We start from the raw sequence: 21,739 nt of genomic DNA, 5'->3' as shown, positions 1-21,739 counted from the left end.
TGGTGGGCCACCACGTGGACCCACCTTGGTGCATATGTTGCATCCCCACCATCCAGTAGGCTGGAACAATGGGGCTTGCCTCAATGTATGTGTCTGTCCACACCGTCTAACAGGACTGGAACGGTGGGACCACCTTGATGTATGTTTCTGTCCACGCCATCCAGTCCCTGGACATGGGACCCACATGATGTATGTGTTTTATCCAAGCCGTCCAGTCCCTGGACGTGGACTCACATGATGTATGTTTTATCCACACCGTCCGTGGCATGTGTGACCCACCTGATGTATGTACTCCACATCCACACTATCCATGTGTGTGAGGCTCACCTGCCACGTGTGGGACCCGCCTTGATGTGATCTATCCAGGCCGTCTAAGTGCTGATCGTCCAGCAAGGGCCCCACCTGCTGTATATTTTTTTATATCCATGTTGTCCATTTATGTTATGCAAGGCCCACCTTGATGTATATGTGTCATACACCCTGTTAGGCCATTTTTCAGAGCCTTGGGCCCCATTACTATGTAAGGCCCACCTTATGTACATGACTAGCTTGACTGTCCAGATTTTTGGATGTCCAGCAAGCCTAGATGGGCTGGATGTCCAGCCATTAGAGCCCACCATGTTGTATGTGATACATGTGCTACCCATCCATTTTGTGGAGCACGTGGGCTGACTTGTAAGGCCCACTATGGTGTTTGTGCTGTATGTACCCTGCCCATCTATTTTTCTGAGCCATGGGCTGCCCCATGAAGGCATGTTATGATGTATGTGTTACACATGCTGCCCATCTATTTTACTGGATTATATGGGCTCCCTATAAGGCCCATTATGATATATGTGTTGTATATGCTGCCCATCTATTTTGTTGATTATATGGGCTGTCCCAAGAGGCCCACCATGATGAATGAGATTTATGGGCTGACCCAAGAGGCCCACCATGATGAATGAAATAATATGTATGCTGCCCATTCATTTTTTTAAGCTAGTTTAAGGGCTATGAGCCCCATTGTGAGATAGTTTCTATATCGGGTCGCACTCTAGGAGGTAATGGTGGTTAAATGTCCATGTTGTAAACCTTCCTAGGCCCATTGTTAAGCACATTCTCATCCTCTGTTAGTGGGCCAAGCCAAACTGTTGGGCCCCTATTATTGATAGTGCTTCCACCATGTCTTGTAGATTTATCCAAGCTATAAAGCCCATCTTATGCTTATTGGGCCCCATAGGAAGCCCAGTTACTACGTGATGGAGAGGGTGAGGAAACCCACTCTTTGTACTTAGGCTCATCCTTGATATAAGTATGCCATTTAGGCCATCGTTTGATTATAGGAGAGTACAAGATCACTGTTGGATATGCCCAGTAGAACATCATAATACATGCCCACACACATCATTTGCATGCTTGTTACGAGGAGTGATTGATCATAACATGTGCCATTGGGCTAGTTGTTTTTGGGACTCCCTGAGAGACAGAGTTGCCCCACATGAGCGCGCAGTATGCGTAGGATTGCTACATGACTGGATAGTGTGACTCATGCATCTCACATATATGTGACATGATTACTGTACGCCCTATCGACATCAGGGTCGTAGCCTCAACAGGCATATCGTGGATGGAAGGATTGGACACCAGAAATGTTTTTAGTTCTAGACATGTTTTTAGTTCTAGACATGGGGCACCATAGATGTCCCTGGGTGAAAGTCCCTAAACCCTTATCGTACCAGGAGGTTGCTCTAACATCGAGACCAAGTGGATACATGAGCACATGTGTGTTGAAAACTAGGAGGCCGTGTCTCCCACTGTGTCGTGGTCGGTTGGAAGGGAGTGTGACCTTACCCGCCTAGAGAGAAGGGGGTATAGCTAGGTTGAGTTTGACCAGCTCAAGGAATGGGTCTACTATCGACATGCCAGATAGGTATTGGTAGACTATTGTTCAGGCGGATAGTGAGGTCTTTTACACTCACATTGGACTGCCCGCCTGGGGGAGGGGTAGTCAATGTGTGCACTAGACCCCGATGATTATCCAGAGAGGAACTATACTGATATATCAATATTTCAGAGAGGAACTGTACTGATATGTGGATCCAGCTGAGGACTGGTATGCTTGCGTTACATCTTGCATATGACATTTGGCTATGTAGGCCTTGTATTGCATAGCCTTGGTATGGCCGACAACATTCATGCCTTGCATCGTATAGCTAATAGAACTCATGGTCTCCCCAACATTTCCGCAATACTCTGATATTGTATGCATGACACATGTATTGCGCACACACTTACACCACCCTCTAAGCTTTCTATAAGCTTATGCATGACCATTGCGTGCAAGTGACGCTAGGACGTAGCAGCACTGAGGCAGAAGCGTGCGGCTGAGCTTCTAGGTTTTGATATCTATCTTGTATTTCCCTTTTAAGCATTGTACTCTAAAGTTTTTTATTATAGTGGATATGTGGTGATGTTATTGCTTGTGTCTGGGTTATACTTATGGTTATGCTTCTTATAGAAAAGTTAATATTGAAAATCCTCCTTGTAGGATCCCAGGATTAGAATGCAGTATATGGGTACTAGGAGCTGAGAATGGGGTACTACGGAGGCTATCGGCGCCGGAGTCGGTGATCAGGAATTTTGTGAGCCCGGTTTCCGAGTTTGGGGTATGACAGGAGTTGCTATCAGAGCATAACTTGGGAATAATTAAGGACAACATCACATATTTGCTTTAAACTTAGAACGATTAGATCCCCGAGATCGAAAACTTAGTAACCCTTTGATATAGTTCCCTAATGTGTTTGCCTTCCAGAGTTCTCAAGGCTAATAGGCCCGTTGTTCCTTCCTGTAGGACATAGCGCCTAAGATATCGACCCGAGCTACTCCCGCTCCCCCACCTGAGACTCCTGTTCCCCCGTCAGAGATTCCCGTCCCCCACCTGAGACTTCTGCAACCCCATCTGAGACTAGCACAACACCGACCATGTCTGTGAGTGTTGACTAGCTACAGAAGATGTTGCAAGCTGTGACTGCCACCCTCCAGGGGCAAGGCAGGCGACCCACCGAGATGCCCGCGTAGGCTGAGCAGGAGCGCGCTAGCGTCCTTCTTCGAGACTACACCTGACTCCATCCCCCGCGATTCCAGGGGGAGACCGACCCTACCCAGGTGGAGAAGATTTTCGACATCATGAGATGTATGACCCAGCAGCGGGTCCTACTGGCGGTATTTCTACTTCAGGGTGAGGCCGAGCATTGGTGGGCCTCAGTCATCTGTGCTACAGGGGCTGATTTTGTATGGATGTGGGAGGAGTTTGTAGACCAGTTAAACTGAAATTTTTTCCTTGACCATGTCCAAAAGTAGTGTGCACTCGAATTTGAGACTCTGGTGCAGGGGGATATGACAGTATCTCAATATGAGGCCCGCTTTGTTGCGCTATCGAGATTTGCGACATATTTAGTTGATGATGAGGGGTGAAAGGCTTGCCATTTCGAGAACGGCTTATGTTATGGTCTCCGAGGCCGTGCTGTTGGGCAGGTGGTAAAGAGGGCCCAGATTTACGAGGCAAAGTGGGCCAGTTCGCAGAGGGATCGTGATCAGAGGGCGGATCGGAAGAGGAGGGCCCCCTTCGGTAGCTCCCAGCAGCATCGTCCATGACAGAGGTGCACGGGCAGCCCAGCCTTCCAAGCACCAGCACACCCCCAACACCACCTTAGAGGTAGTTTGCCAGTGCCTGTTTTGGATGTGTTGAGAAAGGGCACCATAGGTGGGAGTGTCCCCGCGCTTAACAACAACAGCAGTAGTTGAGAACACCAAAATAGCCTCCACCATACCAGTAGTGATAGCAGCTCCTACCACTGAGGCCCCCACAATAGCAGTAGAAGTACTAGCTTACGAGACCGCAGTAAAGGCAGCAGTTCCAGTTACCACAGTAGTAGCAACAATAGTAGCGACCATAAAGAGAATAGGCACCCACCCCAGTTAGCTCAGGGCAGATTCTACGTGGTCCAGCAGGATCCACAGTCATCCGGAGGAGTCATCGAGGGTACCCTCCCTGTTTCCTCATGCATAGCTCGTGTTTTGTTCAACTCTAGTGCATCGTATTCTTTTATGTCTGAGGACTTCTACCACTCGACCAGATTGCCATTAGAGTTTACTCGTGAGGGATTGTCAGTGTCAATGCCCTTAGGGAAGACTATAGTGGTAGGCCGATTTTGTTCGTCTTGCCTCGTTTTGGTAGGGGAGACCTTTTTGCCTACTGATTTGTTTATGTTGCCGATGTCCGAGTTTGACATCATCCTGGGCATGGATTGGCTCGCCGAGTATCACGCCCTATTAGACTGCTCCGTGAGAACAGTCACATTCTGTATACCTAGCTTGCCACAATTCCAGTTCGTAACCGAGCCCAGAGGAGAGCAGCTTTTTTGTCTGATGTCGTGTGCCATTGAGGAGTCAGTTGCTTTAAGCATCGACTAACTACCGGTCATCTGTGGTTTTTCAGATGTGTTCCAGGAGATTCTGGGATTACCACCACTACCAGAAAAAGGGGCAAAGGCTATGGATAAAAACCATAGATAAAGGCCTATTGCTACGGTTATAATCCATAGCACTACCGTAGCAATTGGTGGTGTAGCCAATGGTCAAAAATCTATGGCTACGGATTAAATCCGTAGCAATAGATATCAATAGTTACGGATATAATCTGTAGCGAAATGTACATACAGCTACGTGAAATTGCGGTAATGATCGTTTTAGTTGAAGTGGGAATATGCCAAGATGTCCTAGAGGGGGGTGAATAGGACGTTTTAAGTTTTTATGATAAATTTTAGACCTATCAACCCAATCCTGAGTAAATATGCAAGTATCAGGATTTCTTCAAAATAACTCTAATGGCTTCCAAGCCAAATAGAGGATTCACTCACACAACTATTCAAAGGATACACAAGATGGACAACATAGTTCATGATGGATGTGACTGTGTGTGGGATGTGATTCTACTCGGTTCTAATTAATCATGTATGTAAGGGATATGAGATCATTCAGAGAAATCACATATGCAGTCACAGTAAATGGCAATCTCAAACATAGTTATTTTTATAATGGTTCGACTACTTGTCTACTCCACTTCCGGCGGAAGCACTCAACCCTTGAGTGTACCGGATCTCACTAATGGAGGTTTCAAATCAGGTTCACCTCAAACCGAAGGTTTTAAATCAGGTTCACCACAAACCAGTACAACCTACTTTAGGCTGACTCTAACGTGTCTCCATGACACAAGTTTATTCCCCACACAGGAGCAAGGGTCAACACACAACACCCAACTTTTAGGCCATACAGGCCAAGGATCCACACACGGAACCTACCAGTTTATGCTCCCATGAGCAAGGGTCAACACACAGCACCCAAGTTTTAGACAACATAGGTCAAGGACCTACACAAGGACCTGACAGTTTATGCTCTCCATAGAGCAAGGGTCAACACACAGCACCCCCACATACACTCCTGTCGGAGGCCTCCTATGAGGGCTTGAAAGGGGTGAGAAACACCTTAGACCCAATCTTACAAAAGGAATGATCACAAGGGTCTTATGGACTCTAATGACTTACAGATAAGTAGATGATCCCCATTAAGCACGTTGATGAAGATTTCCTCCTTTGATGATGAAGAATCTTCAACTCCCTTGAACTGCAACTCAGATGATGTACCAATGTAAGGCTACGGGTTGGGTTAAGGTTATGATGAAATCCTACTCTATTAAATGTTTTCCTATTAAGGGGACAATAATTCCAATCATCTATGCATTCAAGGCATCCTAGCTTAATGATTTGCCATTAAGATGGTAGCTCTAGGATCCTTGAATGCGGAAGTTCATTCCCCAATCCACTCTATTAAATGTCAATGATGAGGGTGGATTGGAGGGTGAACTCCCATGAGAGAAAAGGCTTAGGGTATATGATCTGGTTTTAAACACTTAAAAGCCCTCTCTATTTTCCCTACCAACAACCATGGGCAAGCTCTCATTAAATAGGCAAAAGGTTCCAACGGATATAAAATGGTCATATTTTTTACAGAGTTCGATATCATCAAGTAGGTTCGATATCATCAAGCGTATACTCTCAATAGCATCGACTGACCGCTTGATGATACAAACTCAAATTGTCAAACGCTTTTGAAACTTTTTGCCAACTGGTTGAGGAAATCGAACACACATCAATGACATCGGATTTCGAACTCCGATTTCATCAATATTGGGTTCGATTCCTCGACATTTGAAAATGAGAGAGCACTTGCCTATGAAACTTAACAGGTAAAAGATATGATTGAGCATCACTCGATATCATCGGAATTTGAATGTCGATGATATCGATGACAGTGTCGATTCATTGATAATTCTAAGGAATTTTCCTATAAGCTTGCCGGATAGTTTATGTCCTATTTCGATGACACAGACCTAGCCTCGATATGATCGATATTTGAATATCGATTTTATCGAGTGATCCTCGATCCAAGTAAGATTAACCTGAAAACTTACTGGATAGATTTATGTCCCAAACCGATATCATCGAAGGTCTACCAATATCATCGAGATTTAAATTTCAAGGATATCGAGGATACCTTCGATATATCGAGAATTACATGATTTGCCTTAGTAATATTTTGGACACAACAAACCAGATGTTGATTTTATCGAGTCAACTCGATGGACCCGAGATTTAAAATTCGATGATATCAAACGGTATATCGATTCATCGATAATTCAGTCCAGAGTTCTTTGTGGTTGCTGGACATCTGAAGTCCTCAATTCAATAATATCGCGTGAGCTTCGAGGACATCGATAACTAGGTTCGATTTCATCGAGCCATATATCAATAAATCAACAAAGGTAGAAAACTTAACGATTTTCCTGATTTTTGAAAACTGTTTTCTCACCTAAAAACCCTAAGATGTTTTATTCAATTTTAAGGGTTTTATATACCTGGTGTTTTGGGACATGGGATGTGAGGCTAAGGTTTACCTTTGGCGAGTTCGGGCACACATCCTGTTGAGGCAGATGCTTGATCAGTCTTCCTATGGGGCTCTTTTGTCTTGTTGACTCAACGCTCATGCTAATTGACAAACCACGGAACTTTCAATCTCCCCCTTTGTCAATTACGTGACAAAACACCCTAGAACAACTTCTACACTGACACCCTAAATTATGTGTACATGAACTTTACACAATTTTACAAAGCTATCTAGTTCATACACACACAGAGACAACTGTATCGTCCAGTAGTAGCTACTCCCCCTGTCTTCTTGTAGCTGCTCCCCCTATCACCTATACCGCCATTAGCAAACACACAATTTTCTCTGGGGTGGAATTTGTTCTCCCCCTTTTTGTCAATCATTAACAAAGGGCAATATGTAAATAGAGGTCGACTGAAGTTGAAGCTTATGAGAGAACCAAGACCCAAATAAAATGCATAAGATGTAAGAGAGAAAAGGACAAGTATGCATACTAGGGCAAAGGAGAGCTACGATGTTGAACAGACTATAATAGTATGGAGAGAAAGATCAGACACAAACTAAGCAGGGAATATGCAGGAGAAAACAAAATCACAATTCATGTCAGTATTTCATAGAATATCAGAGCATAATATGGCAACAAATATATATATATATATATATATATATATATATATATATATATATATATATATATATATATATATATATATATATATATATGAATCATCACACCGCCATAATTAAAAATATCCAAAAGTCGAACTGCCCAAGCTTGGCAGTCTAGTAACATCCATCCCAAAATAGCAAACACAAGTATCTAGCCCATCCATGGGCATATAAAAGAAAGTATTTTCCTCAGTCAGAGGATATCCAAATAATAAAAAAACTTGTTAGACTTTGCAAGTTAGTAATCCATCACATACACTCATACGATCGTAGGGCATTCAAAAATATACCCATGCCCATACGCTGAGATGAGAATAGGGTGTATGTGATGACACAAAGATTGTCGATACTATGGTGGAGGGACTGAGGAAGACAGTGCTGCATCGTTGCGTCGAAAGATGATCAAATCCACCAGTTGTTGCAACGACTGCTGCACCCCAGCCACCAAACGTTCCAGGACAGTGAACCTTACATTCATTGACTCGTTCAACTGAGTGACTTCTCGCAATTTCATTCCAATCCGATCTTGATGTAGTTTGAATCTTTTTCCCGGCACAGGGTCAGATGGAGACTGAGCATGCTGTGATGCGAGAGGGTCACCTTCGGCCATTCCGGTGCCTTTGGCTTGTGCAGCCCCTTCACCAAGTTCACCTTCTTCATGAATCCCTTCCTCAGGTTGGTCTTTGGGATATCGGTGGAACTTTAAATCCATCTTTCTAATGTTGTTTTTGTTGAAGTGTTGGACAGGAAGTTCCTGATCGTTTGTTGCCGAAAGATCGATCGTATTACACAACACATGAATAATCTAAGGATAGGGTAAATGGACATCTTGAGAAGCGTGAATTGCGTACACTAACTGGTGAACAATCAGAGTGGGAAGGCATATTTTGATCTTAGATGCTACACAGTATACTACCATGGCCATGAAACCTGCAAGGTCTGCTCGATTGGTACCCCGAGGATACACATTTGAGGTGAAGATGCCATGTAGAATATGATACCTTGGTTCCATGAATTTTGCCTTTAACGCATTTCCTTGGTGGCAAGCAATATCCCGACCATGGGAAAGAAATTTTGTGACCATAGGTCGAGTGTCAACATTTTCAAGGTCCATGTCAGGGAGACCAATGGGAGACAGTGAGGCCAAAGATGTTTGCAATGGATTCAGGGGTAATTTCTACATCATCACCCCCAACAGAAACAATGATAGACGGAGGTTCAACCACTAGAGAGTGACTGGAAGCAAAGAAGTTATAGGTTCTTTCATAGTGACACGGGCCGCTAAAGTCAAGGAGAGACAACTAGTCAATTGCGGCTAACAATGGTTCCAGATTGTATGATTTTAGGCACTCCCTGTCTATTTTCCTTTCATGGACCAGCTTTCTTCCAGTGTATTTTGCCAGAGCCGAATTTACCCTAGCAGGAGGAGGGACCGGTGCATCAAGTTGGGACCTGCCACGTGATGTTTGTCTTGTTCGCTGGTGTGTTGGGGTCCCATGATCAGGTACCCTCGCCCTTTCCTTCAGAGCAAGGAAATTTTATCTGGAGGATCTTGAAGATTCTCCAGGACTAGACATTTTTCCCTTGTCCTTTCCCATTGACTGGAACCACTGAGAGAGACTTGATGAATTTGGGGTTTTACAGACAGAACTTCTCTCAAAAATCTAGAGATACCCAAAAGGCACAAGATGTAATCTTGAGGATTTGAGGAAATAGAGGAGTTATTACTGGATTTTGATGATCTTGTAGGACTCTCAGATGAAGCTTCGAGTAGAACGGCTGAGAGAGATGAGCTGAGGAGAGAAAACGACCTTTGAGAAGTGAATGAAAATTTTCCCGCTCATCCACCTTTTATCGGGCAGCAAACTTCGATATCATCGAACCTGGTTTCGATGATATTGATATACCCCATTCAATGTTATTGAAGATGTTCTCGATAACATTCTCAATCATGTGACTCTTCTGATTCCAAAGGGGCGTCGATGATATCGATTCTATTTCGATTTAATCGAGCATCCATATGATTCATCGCCAGTCTTATCGAAGATGTATATCTTTCATTTTTCAGCATTTCGATATATGTATAACTTAATATATCTTCATATCGAACAGTATACACATCAAAATTTGTACAAGCATTGTACAATCCAAAATTATAAACATCAGGATGTTTATACACAAAAAAGATTGAGGTGAGGGACCTCAGATATATCGTAAAAATTCATCAAAATTGCATCTTTTCAACAACAATCCAGATCTAGATGCATGACCTGGACATGTTTTTCCATGCTCAAATGTTTCTAAGCATATGGATCAACCCTTCCTTTACCTTTAATGACATAGAAGTGGTTATTTGTGTGACAACCTTTCATCACTGGTTTACCTGATAGGTCTAGGATCTTGCATTCCTGCTTGTTGAATGTAACCACATGCTTGTTGTCACATATTTGAGAAATGCTCAGAAGATTACGCGTCAATCCTTTAATGCAAAAGGCATTCTCATTTTTTGAGTATATTTATTCCTTTGATAATTCCTTGTCTTATTACCTTAGCAGTGCTTCCATCTCCATAGGTGACTATCCCATCATTAAGATTTGAATAGTTTAAGAGAAGGGATTTGTCACCTGTGACATGTCTTGACCATCCGCTATCCAATTACCACTTAGCATCATTGCCTGTTATATGATTTGAATGAGTAACAAGGCAATTTTTCTTTTCTTTCACTACCCATTTTGTGATAGGATTTTTTACTGTGGTATGTTTTTATTCATTAATCAAGTTAGGTAACTGGATCATGTTTCCTTGTTTTACAAATTCATTAGTTTTCTGATTTAATTCAGCCACTTGATTTAATAACTCCTTCATTCTTTCAGTTATTCTAGGTGGTGATGGATGTGTATTACCTCTAGCCATATTCTTAGGTGAACTCCTAACATTTTGTATTGTTCTTCCGGTTGGTCTGTATTTACTAGTATGATTTTAACCAAAATTGAGTTGAGTCCTCTTAAGAGATATGCATTCAAATTTATAATGACCAGAATCTCCACATGAATGACAAACAGGAGTAGTTTTTGTTTTGCTACCTGATGCAGTAGATTTTTCAGACTTTGGTGCTGCATTTCTAGATTTTGTTTTGAATTTGTCATATCCTAAACCACTCATCTTTTTTAGGTCTTCTCATCCCTAAGGGTTTTTCTAATTTTTGACTACTCTGGAAAAATTTATAGTTCAGTTCAATAGACTTTCTGAATTTCTCTAAATCAAACAAGAGTGTGTGATTTTCATTCTGAAAATGCATGTTTTTATCTTTTAATAGTTCAATTTGTTTGTTCTGTTTTTCAAAGTCAGATTTGAGAAAAGTATTGATTCTTTCGAGCCTATCATTTTGTGAGTGGTATTGCTGTAGATCATTAATCAGATGTGTATTGATTTCCAATGTTTTGTCTAGATCTTTTTGCAGCAATTTATTTTTATTTTTAGTTATTCCAAGTCTTTTAAGGATATTGATGCTATGGATATAGAGTTGATTATAGGCATCTTGCGGTTTATCCTTTTCTTCTTCTTCTTTCTCTGTTTCCTCATTATCTGATGGAAATGATTCATCGGCCTGAGGTTCTTTGATGTTCACAGTTTCAATAAGATTGTTGGAGGCAGTAGAGACCATAAGAATTTTCAAGGATTTTCGGTCTCCATCACTCTTTGAGTCACTACATTCTGAATTTGGCTCATCAGTATCATCCCATGTGGCAGCCATTGCCTTTCCTTTGGTTTTCCTATTTGGGCATTCAGTGGACAGATGTCCAAACTTTCGACAGGTACAACATTGTGGTTCTTTGGTCTTTTTACTAGATTTACCTGTAGAATGTTTGTTGTCCATCTGTCTTCCTTTAAATGGTCAGCCACGATTTCTATGAAAGAACTTTCTGAACCGTTGAGCCAACAAAGCCACTTCCTCTTCTTCATTCTCCCTTTCACTTTCATCTTCAGTATTTTTGGGTTTAGGAGTTTGTTTGAAATGTAGTTCAAATGTTTGTAGGGAACCTACAAGTTCTTCTACTTTCATTTCATCCATGTTTCTACATTCTTCAATGGTTGTTACTTTTGAATTGAACCATTCTGGTAATGATCTTAGTATTTTCCTACAGATTTTTGGGACTGGAACTTTTTCTCCTAATCCACCCATGGAGTTACAAATGATGTTCAGTTTTGTGAAAAACTCCATGAAGTTCTCATGCTCTTCCATTCTGAGACTTTCAAATTGTGATGTTAGGAGATGTAATTTGGATCTTTTTACTATGCTTGTTCCCTCATGGGTTGTTTCCAACAAGTCCCATGCTTCTTTGGCTGTTCCACATATACTGATTTGATTGAAGACTTCTTGGGACACAACACAGTAAATAGCATTCATTACTTTAGCTTTAGAGGTTTGTTTTTCTTTATCGAATGCTGTCCACATTTCTTTGGATTTCGGTTTAGTGATAATCATGCCATTTTCAAGTACTATTTGATCAGTTGGTGGCACATATCCTCTTTCAACAATATCCCAAACATCATGATCCAAAGATCTCAGAAAGTAGTGCATTCTAGCCTTCCAATATGCATAATTTGATTCATCAAATACTGGAGGTCTAGTGATTGATGAGCCATCTCCTTTGGCCCTATTACCAACTTCAGTCAAGATCACTCTCTAGGAGGTGAAGCCCTTATGAGAGACCCGCTCTGATACCAAATGAAATTACGGCAATGAACGCTTTAGTTGAAGTGGGAATATGCCAAGATGTCCTAAAGGGGGGTGAATAGGACTTTTTAAGTTTTTATGATAAATTTTAGACCTATCAACCCAATCCTGAGTAAATATGCAAGTATCAGGATTTCTTCAAAATAACTCTAATGGCTTTCAAGCCAAATAGAGGATCCGCTCACACAACTATTCAAAGGATACACAAGATGCACAACATAGTTCATGATGGATATGACTGTGTGTGAGATGTGATTCTACTCAGTTCCAATTAATCATGTATGCAAGGGACATGAGATCATTCAAAGAAATCACATATGCAATAGAAGTAAATGGCAATCTCAAACATAGTTATTTTTATAGTGGTTCGACTACTTGTCTACTCCACTTCTGGCGGACACACTCAACCCTTGAGTGTACCGGATCTCACTAACGGAGGTTTCAAATCAGGTTCACCTCAAACCGGAGGTTTTAAATCAAATTCAACACAAACCAGTACAACCTACTCTAGGCTGACTCTAACGTGTCTCCATGACATAAGTTTATGCCCCACACAGGAGAAAGGGTAAACACACAACACCCAACTTTTAGGCCACACAGGCCAAGGATCCACACACGGAACCTACCAGTTTATGCTCCCATGAGCAAGGCTCAACACACAACACCCAAGTTTTAGACCACATAGGTCGAGGACCTACACAAGGACCTAATAGTTTATGCTCTCCATAGAGCAAGGGTCAACACATAGCACCCCCATGTACACTCCCGTCAGAGGCCTCCTATGAGGGCTTGAAAGGGGTGAGAAACACCTTAGACCCAATCTTACAAAATGAATGATCACAAGGGTCCTTTGGACTCTAATGACTTACAGATAAGTAGATGAGCCTCATTAAGCACGTTGATGAAGATCTCCTCCTTTAATGACGAAGAATCTTCATCTCCCTTGAACTGCAACTCAGATGATGTACTAATGTAAGGCTACGGGTTGGGTCAAGGTTATGATGGAATCCTACTCTATTAAATATTTTCCTATAAAGGAGACAGAGCGATTCTAATCATCTATGCATTCAAGGCTTCCCAGCTTAATGATTTGCCATTAAGATGGTAGCTGTAGGATCCTTGAATGCGAAAGTTCATTCCCCAATCCACTATTGAATGTCAATGATGAGGGTGGATTGGAGGATGAACTCCCATGAGAGAAAAGGCTTAGGGTATATGATCTGGTTTTAAACACTCAAAAGCACTCTCTATTTTCTCTATCAACAACCATGGACAAGCTCTCATTAAATAGGTAAAAGGTTCCAACGGATATAAAACAGTCATATTTTTGACAGAGTTCGATATCATCAAGGAGGTTCGATATCATCGAGCGTATACTCTCGATAGCATCGACTGACCGCTCGATGATATGAACTCAAACTATCAAATGCTTTTGAAATTTTTTTCCAACTGGTCGAGGAAATCGAACACACATCGATGACATTGGATTTCAAACTCTGATTTCATTGATACTGGGTTCGATTCCTCGACATTTGAAAATGAGAGAGCACTTGCCTATGACACTTAACAAGTAAAAGATATGATCGAGCATCACTCGATATCATCAGAATTTGAATATCGATGATATCGATGACAGTGTCGATTCATTGATAATTCCAAGGAATTTTCCTATAAGCTTGCTGGGTAGTTTATGTCCTATTTCGATGACACCGACCTAGATTGATATTTGAATATCAATTTTATCGAGTGATCCTCGATCTAAGAAAGATTAACCCGAAAACTTGCTGGATAGATTTGTGTCTCAAACCGATATCATCAAAGGTCTACCGATATCATCGAGAATTGAATTTCGAGGATATTGAGGATCTCTTCGATATATCGAGAATTACATGATTTTCCTTAGTAGTATTTTGGATACAATAGACCAAATTGTCAATTTTATCGAGTCGACTCGATGGACTCGAGATTCAAAATTTGATGATATCAAACAGTCTATCGATTCATCAATAATTCAGTCTAGAGTTCTTTGTGGTTGCTAGACATCTGAAGTCCTCAATTTGATAATATCGAGTGAGCTTCAAGGACATCGATAACTAGGTTCTATTTCATCGAGCCATATATCAATAAATCGACAATGGTAGAAAACTTAAAGATTTTCCTGATTTTTGAAAAACACTTTTCTCACCTAAAAACCCTAGGATGTTCTATTCAATTTTAAGGGTTTTATATACCTAGTGTTTTGGGACATGGGATGTGAGGCTAAGGTTTACCTTTGGCGAGTTCGGGCACACATCCTATTGAGGCAGATGCTTGATCAATCTTCCTATAAGGCTCCTTTGTCTTGCTGACTCAACGCTCACGCTAATTGACAAACCAGGGCACTTTCACTACGGATAATATATATAGCTAAAAGTAGAATGAAATCCGTAGCAATATGTTGAAGTTAGCAATAGCTACGGTTTTCAGAACAAGAGGTATGGCAAATATCTATAGCTACGTTAATTTTATATATATATATATATATATATAGATAACAATGGTGTCTGTTACCATTGCAAGAACTTGTTGTGATTGATCAACTCATCTAAGCTAATACAATTAATGCTGCTAGGAATAGTACATAAATTGCAATCGAGAAAGAAAGTGATGCATTCATATTACAAATAGCAATCAAATCATACAATGCATCCTACATTCACATTTCTAAATAAACAAATTTCAGAATACAACAGATCACGGATTGTAAGTATAACCAACTGCAGGATCGTCTAAATGCCTTGTCAGCTCCGACACCACAATAGTATGGCCCTTGCACAAACCGACACACACAGCCTCAACTCTGGTAACATGAGAGATATCTAGATAGCAAAGATACACATTGGATGAGATCCTTTTTTTAACTATGGTTTGTGAAGTCAGTGACATTTGGGACCATTTATGCAGATCCTGTTTCTTAGAAAAGGCAATTTTTGAACATAAAACCTAAAAATTTTGATGAAGCAAGGTACCAATTAATACTGCAGTTGAATGCTCACTACACTTAAGCCTCTCATCAAGGACGGTGCGTCTTGGGCATGTGAAACTAGCAACAACCTGAAAGTGATTCATTTTTTAATTCCATCATGACAAGAATGATGATAATGAGCCCGCTCGAATGAAGACCTTGCAATGTGGAGGTCCTGAAATATGCTTATAACTAAATTAATATTCTATCTTAAGGAATTAAGCTGACAAATGAAATACCAAAAACAAAATGTTAGATTTTCTATGAGTCGGGATTAGAAAAAGGCCTCTCAGTTGAAAATAGGACAATACCTCTTCTAAGACAGCATCAACATTCGACTTTGTACCTTTCCTCAATGATAGAAACTTCTCACGAGCCTGTAGCACAAAAAAGACACTGCAAAATAGGCCATTTGATTTCTTATTCCTGTCTTCTTCATGCAGAGGGGATCCAGAAAAAAAATCCATGATCTAGTAGACTTCTTGGTAAGAGACACCTCATTTCAGCCTTCTGTAAGATTGATTTAGATCCATTAATATTACAAAAAACAAATTACTTCTGAGGAGAGAAAGCTAATTCCAACCATTTCTCACTCATCAGAATCATAAAAACTAAGTATTAGGCTATACGCATAATATTCCCTGAAAATTGAAATACTAAAACCAGGAGAAAAAGCTAACCTGTATTTCTAGAAGTTGCACTTTGGAATCAGCTATTGGAACACTCTGAAAGGCTTCCATTAGATAATGAACCTGTACTAAATTATAATCAGATTACCAAATTTTCATCCAACTGCATGTTGATTAGTTATATTAATTGCCATCATACTCTGCAAAATAAAGGATGGAATGAAATTGGACCAAATAAGCATTTTCTAGAAGGTAAGCTCAAATTATGCTGACATCCTCACAATTGCGGCTAAAATCGCTAAAATAGCTAATGGAGGAATGTGAAGGCTAGTAGTACTGGAAGGCATTACCATGAGATAGTCATCTGGATTATTGTCGATGACAAATCCATACAGGTACAGTAACTCCTGCAACAAAGGAAATAGGCTGTAGTAGTTTAGAAGTTCTGTTGGGAACCATTCAATCTGTGGACATTCTGATGGCAGCATTGACCTTCTTGTATAGCTCTTCAATGCCATTAGGCTCAAATTCCTTTCTTGATATACTCACTGAAATGTGATTGGTATTTCTCTGGCTCATCCTCCATCAATGTCTGCAAAATTCCCATTTGTATTAGTGGCGATATAACATTAAAGAAATTGCAGGTCTATTAGAGGCTTGGTGGGATGTGTTCAAATCTTATCTCGGATCCAGTACAGTGATTTTAATCACTAGCAGAGTTTTCCTAGAGGAGAGGTTCAAGTTTTGAATCTAACCCTCATGTAAGAAGCAACATGACCATTGAAGATATACTTTCGGTGAACCTCAGGATCAAGTTATTTGTCCTCCTTTCTGAAACCAGCAAACCTCTTCACTATGAGGAATGTCAAGTCCACCATATAAGGCACCCTAAGAAAGACCCAAAACCACATCTATTTATTAGAATGCATAAAAATAACTACAGAACCAGAAATGATTTGACTAAAATGAAAGGAACACACCCCAGCTTCAAATGGTAAAAAAAATAAAAATTAAAATAAAAGAGGAGCTACTTCAGCCAAATACAAGTTAAACAGAACAATTTTAACACTTCCACCAAGAATCCAAAGAATCTGCTTTTGTCAGGAAAATAACGAGATGTATGTCAAATATTTTAAAATGAATAGGGCAAAAGCAAGGTTGCTAAGCCATTTTTTGGGACCGTAGGATGACTGATCAGGCTTAAGCCAGAATTTTAATATTAACTAATAGCATAAGAAATGAAACAGAATCAGCCTATCCTTGCTCGCATGTACCCAAAAATGCCAGAAATAAATAGCTTGAAGGGGATGACAAGGCATTAGATACAAGGAATGCTCTAAATATTTTCAATAAATCAAATAAACTATAGAATCTTGGGCAATGAAACTCAATGAGATGTTTGAGACCAGAAAGATTCCAAAGCAAACCAATGATCACAGTGGCAGATGTAACGGTGCTAAATCATGGAAATCAGTTAAATGGAATTAGTTGGTGATGTTCCTATGTAAAATGAAGCTCAGTTCACAAGTTCATAGATCAATGCTGAACCGCCATGAAAGACACATAATTGAAATAGATCGATCGTATGACCAATAAGGGATAAGTAGATAAGATTATAAGAATTGTACTCACAACTGAAAAACAATTCTACAAAAGGTCTCAAGCTTTGTCAACTCAAATTTTGTACATAGTTGAAAGCCGATCACCATCCTATCTTAATAAACAACATTTCATGCTTCTACAACGTCAGAATAATATATAAAACAATTTTCTGGAAGCAGCTAAGGAACTAGGGAATAAGTGGAAATCCTATTCAAAAACTGTATATAGAAATGATAGGAGATGCAGGAAATGAGGATCCACACCTCTTCAAATTTCAGGAGAAAATGGCATCAACAAAGACCTCTGCATCAAATGGCTGAAGGTCATCCACCCTTTCCCCAACGCCCACAAACTTTACAGGAATGCCAAGTTCATCCACCACACTCACCTGCAAGTACAAAACAGGTATTTTTCTATTGATGTTGTGTGGAGAATAATTCACCTTTTTTTTCCTTTTTCAATGAATGCAAATAATTCAGTGCTCTTTTCATTTAACCATCTAGTCAACAATAATGAAAAATGAGAAGAACAATTAAGTAAACAATTCCAAGTCTTACCACACAGCCACCTCGAGTAGAACCATCAAGCTTTGTCAGGATCAAGCCCGTGATTCCAACTACCTGTTGGATTTTTTCAGCCACAATCAACAACTTAGCCATCAATGTCTCTACATAATGCTCATACTTGTAATCCTCTTATGAATATAGTCTTATGATGTCAGCAACTTCCATTAACTAGGGGGAAACCCAAGTAAAATCGGAACTAAATTTTAGATTTTAATACGATGCTACATGGTAACCTATGTAAAATGGACATGATTGTGAAAGATATGGAGTATTAGGCACACTGACTTTTAAGAGCCATATTTTCTGAAATACATGTATAACTATTTAAAATAATAAAACTATATTAAGTTTACTGTGAGCAAGCTCAGTTAGCATTCCATGTTGTCTGCCTTAACTTCTCACGAATTCCCCTTTTGGGTAACGCCACAAAAGTTTTGCTGAAGTACTTGAGCATGCTCTTTCAACTTTCAATCCCATGGGAGTACATGTGCATGTGTTGGTGCCAACTTGAATCCCTGTGTTTATTATCTGATATGATAGAACCCACACGTGTGCCCTCATGGTCCACAATTTCCTCTATGATCCACCTTGGCAAGTATATTTGTGACATGGCTTGGTTGCACAGACAATGAGGCAAAGCAGAAGCGACTGCGGGTGCGAGAGGAGGGAAGCATTCATTTCAAAATGTTAGCAAGTGCAAAGTCTAGGAAGCAAGAGAACTAGTTTGCAGTAGCAACACCTCCTTGGAAGAATCCAGTAACTAAGGGCATGAATAATGAGGGATTTAGATATAAAGACTTACTGGATCCAGGATTTCTCATCCCATGACTTTTAAATAGCAGTGGCTTCTACAAGCTCACCATGACTGGAGCAGATCTTTCTTATTCAATGAGTCCATCAGTGAATGCTTGGAACAGAAGACTTGGCCAAATGCATTCAAGGTTTCCTTAGAATCCTTGAATAGATTATCAGACATCCAGAATGGGGTATATTCTATCTTCTATAACTAGATTCAAAGACTCTCGGACTTCACATGGAGAAACTGTAGCAATTTGATAACTGATAGAAATCCATTGATCATAAGATTCCTTTCGAATTATTTATATTAGTTGGTGTTCTTTAATTTAGTCATTCTACCAATGCATTGATCATAACTAAAAAACAATTCTACAAAAGAATGGAGAGAGAGAAATACCTTAAGAGCACCAAAGAAGCAATTTTCGGTCATTGTTTTAATCAGACCAACATCATGGAGTGCGTGAAATGGCCTCCTGCTCTCTGTGAGGCCCGACATTTTTGTGGTGCCCACCTGAATGTGTGTGGATTGTCCATCCCCTGTTCATATTGGCAAATATAGGGGCGAGACCCCTCCTTTTGAAAAAAAAGGTCCATTAAGAAGAGGACCAGATAGTTTTTACAAGCAGCTCAATGAGGCAATTCAACATGGAATTGACAAGGTAGGTAATAGATAAAATACCCCAACGTTATTGTATTTCCAAAGCTTATGAACTCCATAATCAATTACCTGCAGCCAAAAACCAGCTCATGTCAACCAACAACGCTACACACATCATTTTTTGAATAAGCATCCATGTAAAAATCAAAAGGAGATTGTCTAGGCATGGCCTAGATATTGCTAGTTACTTAAAACAAAATTGCAAGAAACATACAGCTAAATGTGGCAAATTACTATACCTAGGCACAAGGCCTTAGCGGTTTGCAATCCCCTCCATAGTCATCTCTACACAAATAGACATGCCAACATGGCACATGCATAGGAGATCCAATCTAGTTTATCAGGTGAAACCATCATTAGATCATCGGACCAAAACAATTAGGTTGCCCAAGGGTATGTTAATGTCAATCTTTAAAATAAATTTTTTTAAAGAAAAAACCACTTGCAATCAAGGGTTCATTTTTTTTTGTGCATATTGACCACCTGATAGTTAACTGCTTTAATGGTAGATCATCTAAACTGGGTTGGTTTCAGCCCAGATTTTGAACTGGCTAGGTCTGTCAACGGGCTGGTCTGGGTTGGTTTAAGCCCAGATTTTGAACTAGCTAGAGGCTGTGATGAACCCACTGACAACCTTGGGCTAACTGGGTTTTCTCTAACCTTGATGTAGAATTTCAGCAGCCACATCTTATCCTCAATGTAGCAGTTGGGAAGCAGAGTCAATTCTTGAAGGGAGGAATGTTTGTGTATATGAAAACAACATGTGCTTGGTCAAGCACAGATTGTCTATTTGAAAGGAAAAAAGAAAGGAAGAGAAAATGTACCCATTTAAATAGATATCCATGGTTTAGATTCCATGTATATGGGAGATTCACGCTAAAGATCTCGGCAACCAATGAATAAATAGAGAGGCAAATAGTTCCTGAGCTAAGGAAGATCTCTAACTGCAATGGAATAGAAGAAAAGATAAACATATCCCCAAACAGTGCATTGCAATTTAAACAACTACTGTCAGTAGTAAAATGCAAGAACTTGGAGATCAAACTGAAGAAAAGAATCTAATGCATGGGTAGTTTATTACCAATGTCCTTGTAAAATCTCACCTGAATCAGTTGATTTTGATGATTGTCAAGCTGCAGCATAGGGGGAAAAAACCATGACTAATATGGCTTTATTTAATTTTTTTAAAAAAGAAAAATCAGTAACATTCTATTTCCATCCAAATAAAACCACATGTATTGTAAAAGAGAGAATTCTTCATGTACAAACAATTACTTGAATGTTACTGCAATCTTTTGTGTTGTCAATATATATTTGCATAGCTAGAAAGATATTTTAATTTAGTAAAATTCCATAATAAAAAGGTAAAATAGCAAACAGAAAAGTAGAAAGAAGCTAGTTTACCACATATAATGGCAGAACAACAGAAAATTTAAGACCCCATAGATCTGTTTTATGAATTTTTGAGGTTTACTAGAAGATTTCATGCTGCCATTTAGGATTCTAAATGCCAATAGGATTCACTTTCTTGTATCATCAGATGTGATAGAGCCATCAATGTGTAGCAAATGAAGCAAAATACAATTATTATAGTCAAGCACGTGCACTGAATCCTGTACTTAAGAACTCAGCAGAGTAGCCATTAGCTAAAGATAATAATAATCATCATCATCATAGCTTTGTCATAAATACATGCAGACCTTCTAAATTATATATATATATATAGAGAGAGTGCTTGAAACCCAGTAATTTGTAGACAATCATGTATATATGCTAACCTGTCAGCATATCAACCTGATTTTCTAGAATCATAATCCTCATGGCAGGGCTTACCATTTTCATGCCATGCACATGTGTCAAGTTGGCAGAAAAGATCATACAATACCACAAGTTGTGACTGTATGTGACCAGTTCTCAAACAAATTATGCAAGTGCATCATTCATGAGTTGGTCTACACCAATTCGACATAAAAGTGTAACAAACATGACTATTGAATACAACGAGATCAATACAATATGGGCCACTGTCTCTAAATTATCATAATACACATAAACATGCCAGTGGATGGAAACATTTGCAAAATGGTTAAT

At 39.9% G+C, this 21,739-nt stretch overlaps 1 protein-coding gene across 6 annotated transcripts; it reads right to left on the bottom strand.

Annotated features, from left to right (window-relative positions):
- Positions 1–15,027: 15,027 nt before the first annotated feature.
- Positions 15,028–20,095, bottom strand: LOC131246061 (uncharacterized). 6 transcript variants are annotated; one of them, XR_009171141.1, is made up of 6 exons: positions 19,388–20,095; positions 16,375–16,431; positions 16,076–16,147; positions 15,707–15,905; positions 15,400–15,570; positions 15,028–15,199 (listed from the first exon to the last, which is right to left on the bottom strand). XR_009171141.1 is itself a non-coding variant. In XM_058245921.1 (5 exons), exons 1-4 carry the CDS (start codon positions 19,484–19,486, stop codon positions 15,831–15,833), a joined length of 303 nt encoding a protein of 100 aa, XP_058101904.1. In that variant the 5' UTR covers positions 19,487–20,095; the 3' UTR covers positions 15,028–15,570; positions 15,707–15,830. The 6 variants fall into 6 exon arrangements, 1 of the variants encoding a protein (XP_058101904.1); XR_009171142.1 differs by having other exon boundaries at positions 15,028–15,570; positions 16,375–16,450; XR_009171143.1 differs by having other exon boundaries at positions 15,028–15,570; positions 16,076–16,224.
- Between the last annotated feature and the right edge of the window lie 1,644 nt (positions 20,096–21,739).

Source organism: Magnolia sinica, chromosome 5, assembly GCF_029962835.1.
Source record: "Magnolia sinica isolate HGM2019 chromosome 5, MsV1, whole genome shotgun sequence".
Taxonomy (NCBI): domain Eukaryota; kingdom Viridiplantae; phylum Streptophyta; class Magnoliopsida; order Magnoliales; family Magnoliaceae; genus Magnolia; species Magnolia sinica.
Note: the sequence above shows the minus strand (reverse complement) of the source record. Positions and strands in the feature narration are given on the sequence as shown.

Excerpts from the sequence above, each read along its gene's own strand:
- LOC131246061 (XM_058245921.1), bottom strand. The coding sequence starts at position 19,486 with ATGTCGGGCCTCACAGAGAGCAGGAGGCCATTTCACGCACTCCATGAT. Across the intron at positions 16,432-19,387 it reads GCTTCTTTGGTGCTCTTAAG|GAGTTACTGTACCTGTATGG; the intron begins GTATTTCTCTCT and ends CCTTTGTTGCAG. Across the intron at positions 16,148-16,374 it reads ATCCAGATGACTATCTCATG|GTTCATTATCTAATGGAAGC; the intron begins GTAATGCCTTCC and ends AATTTAGTACAG.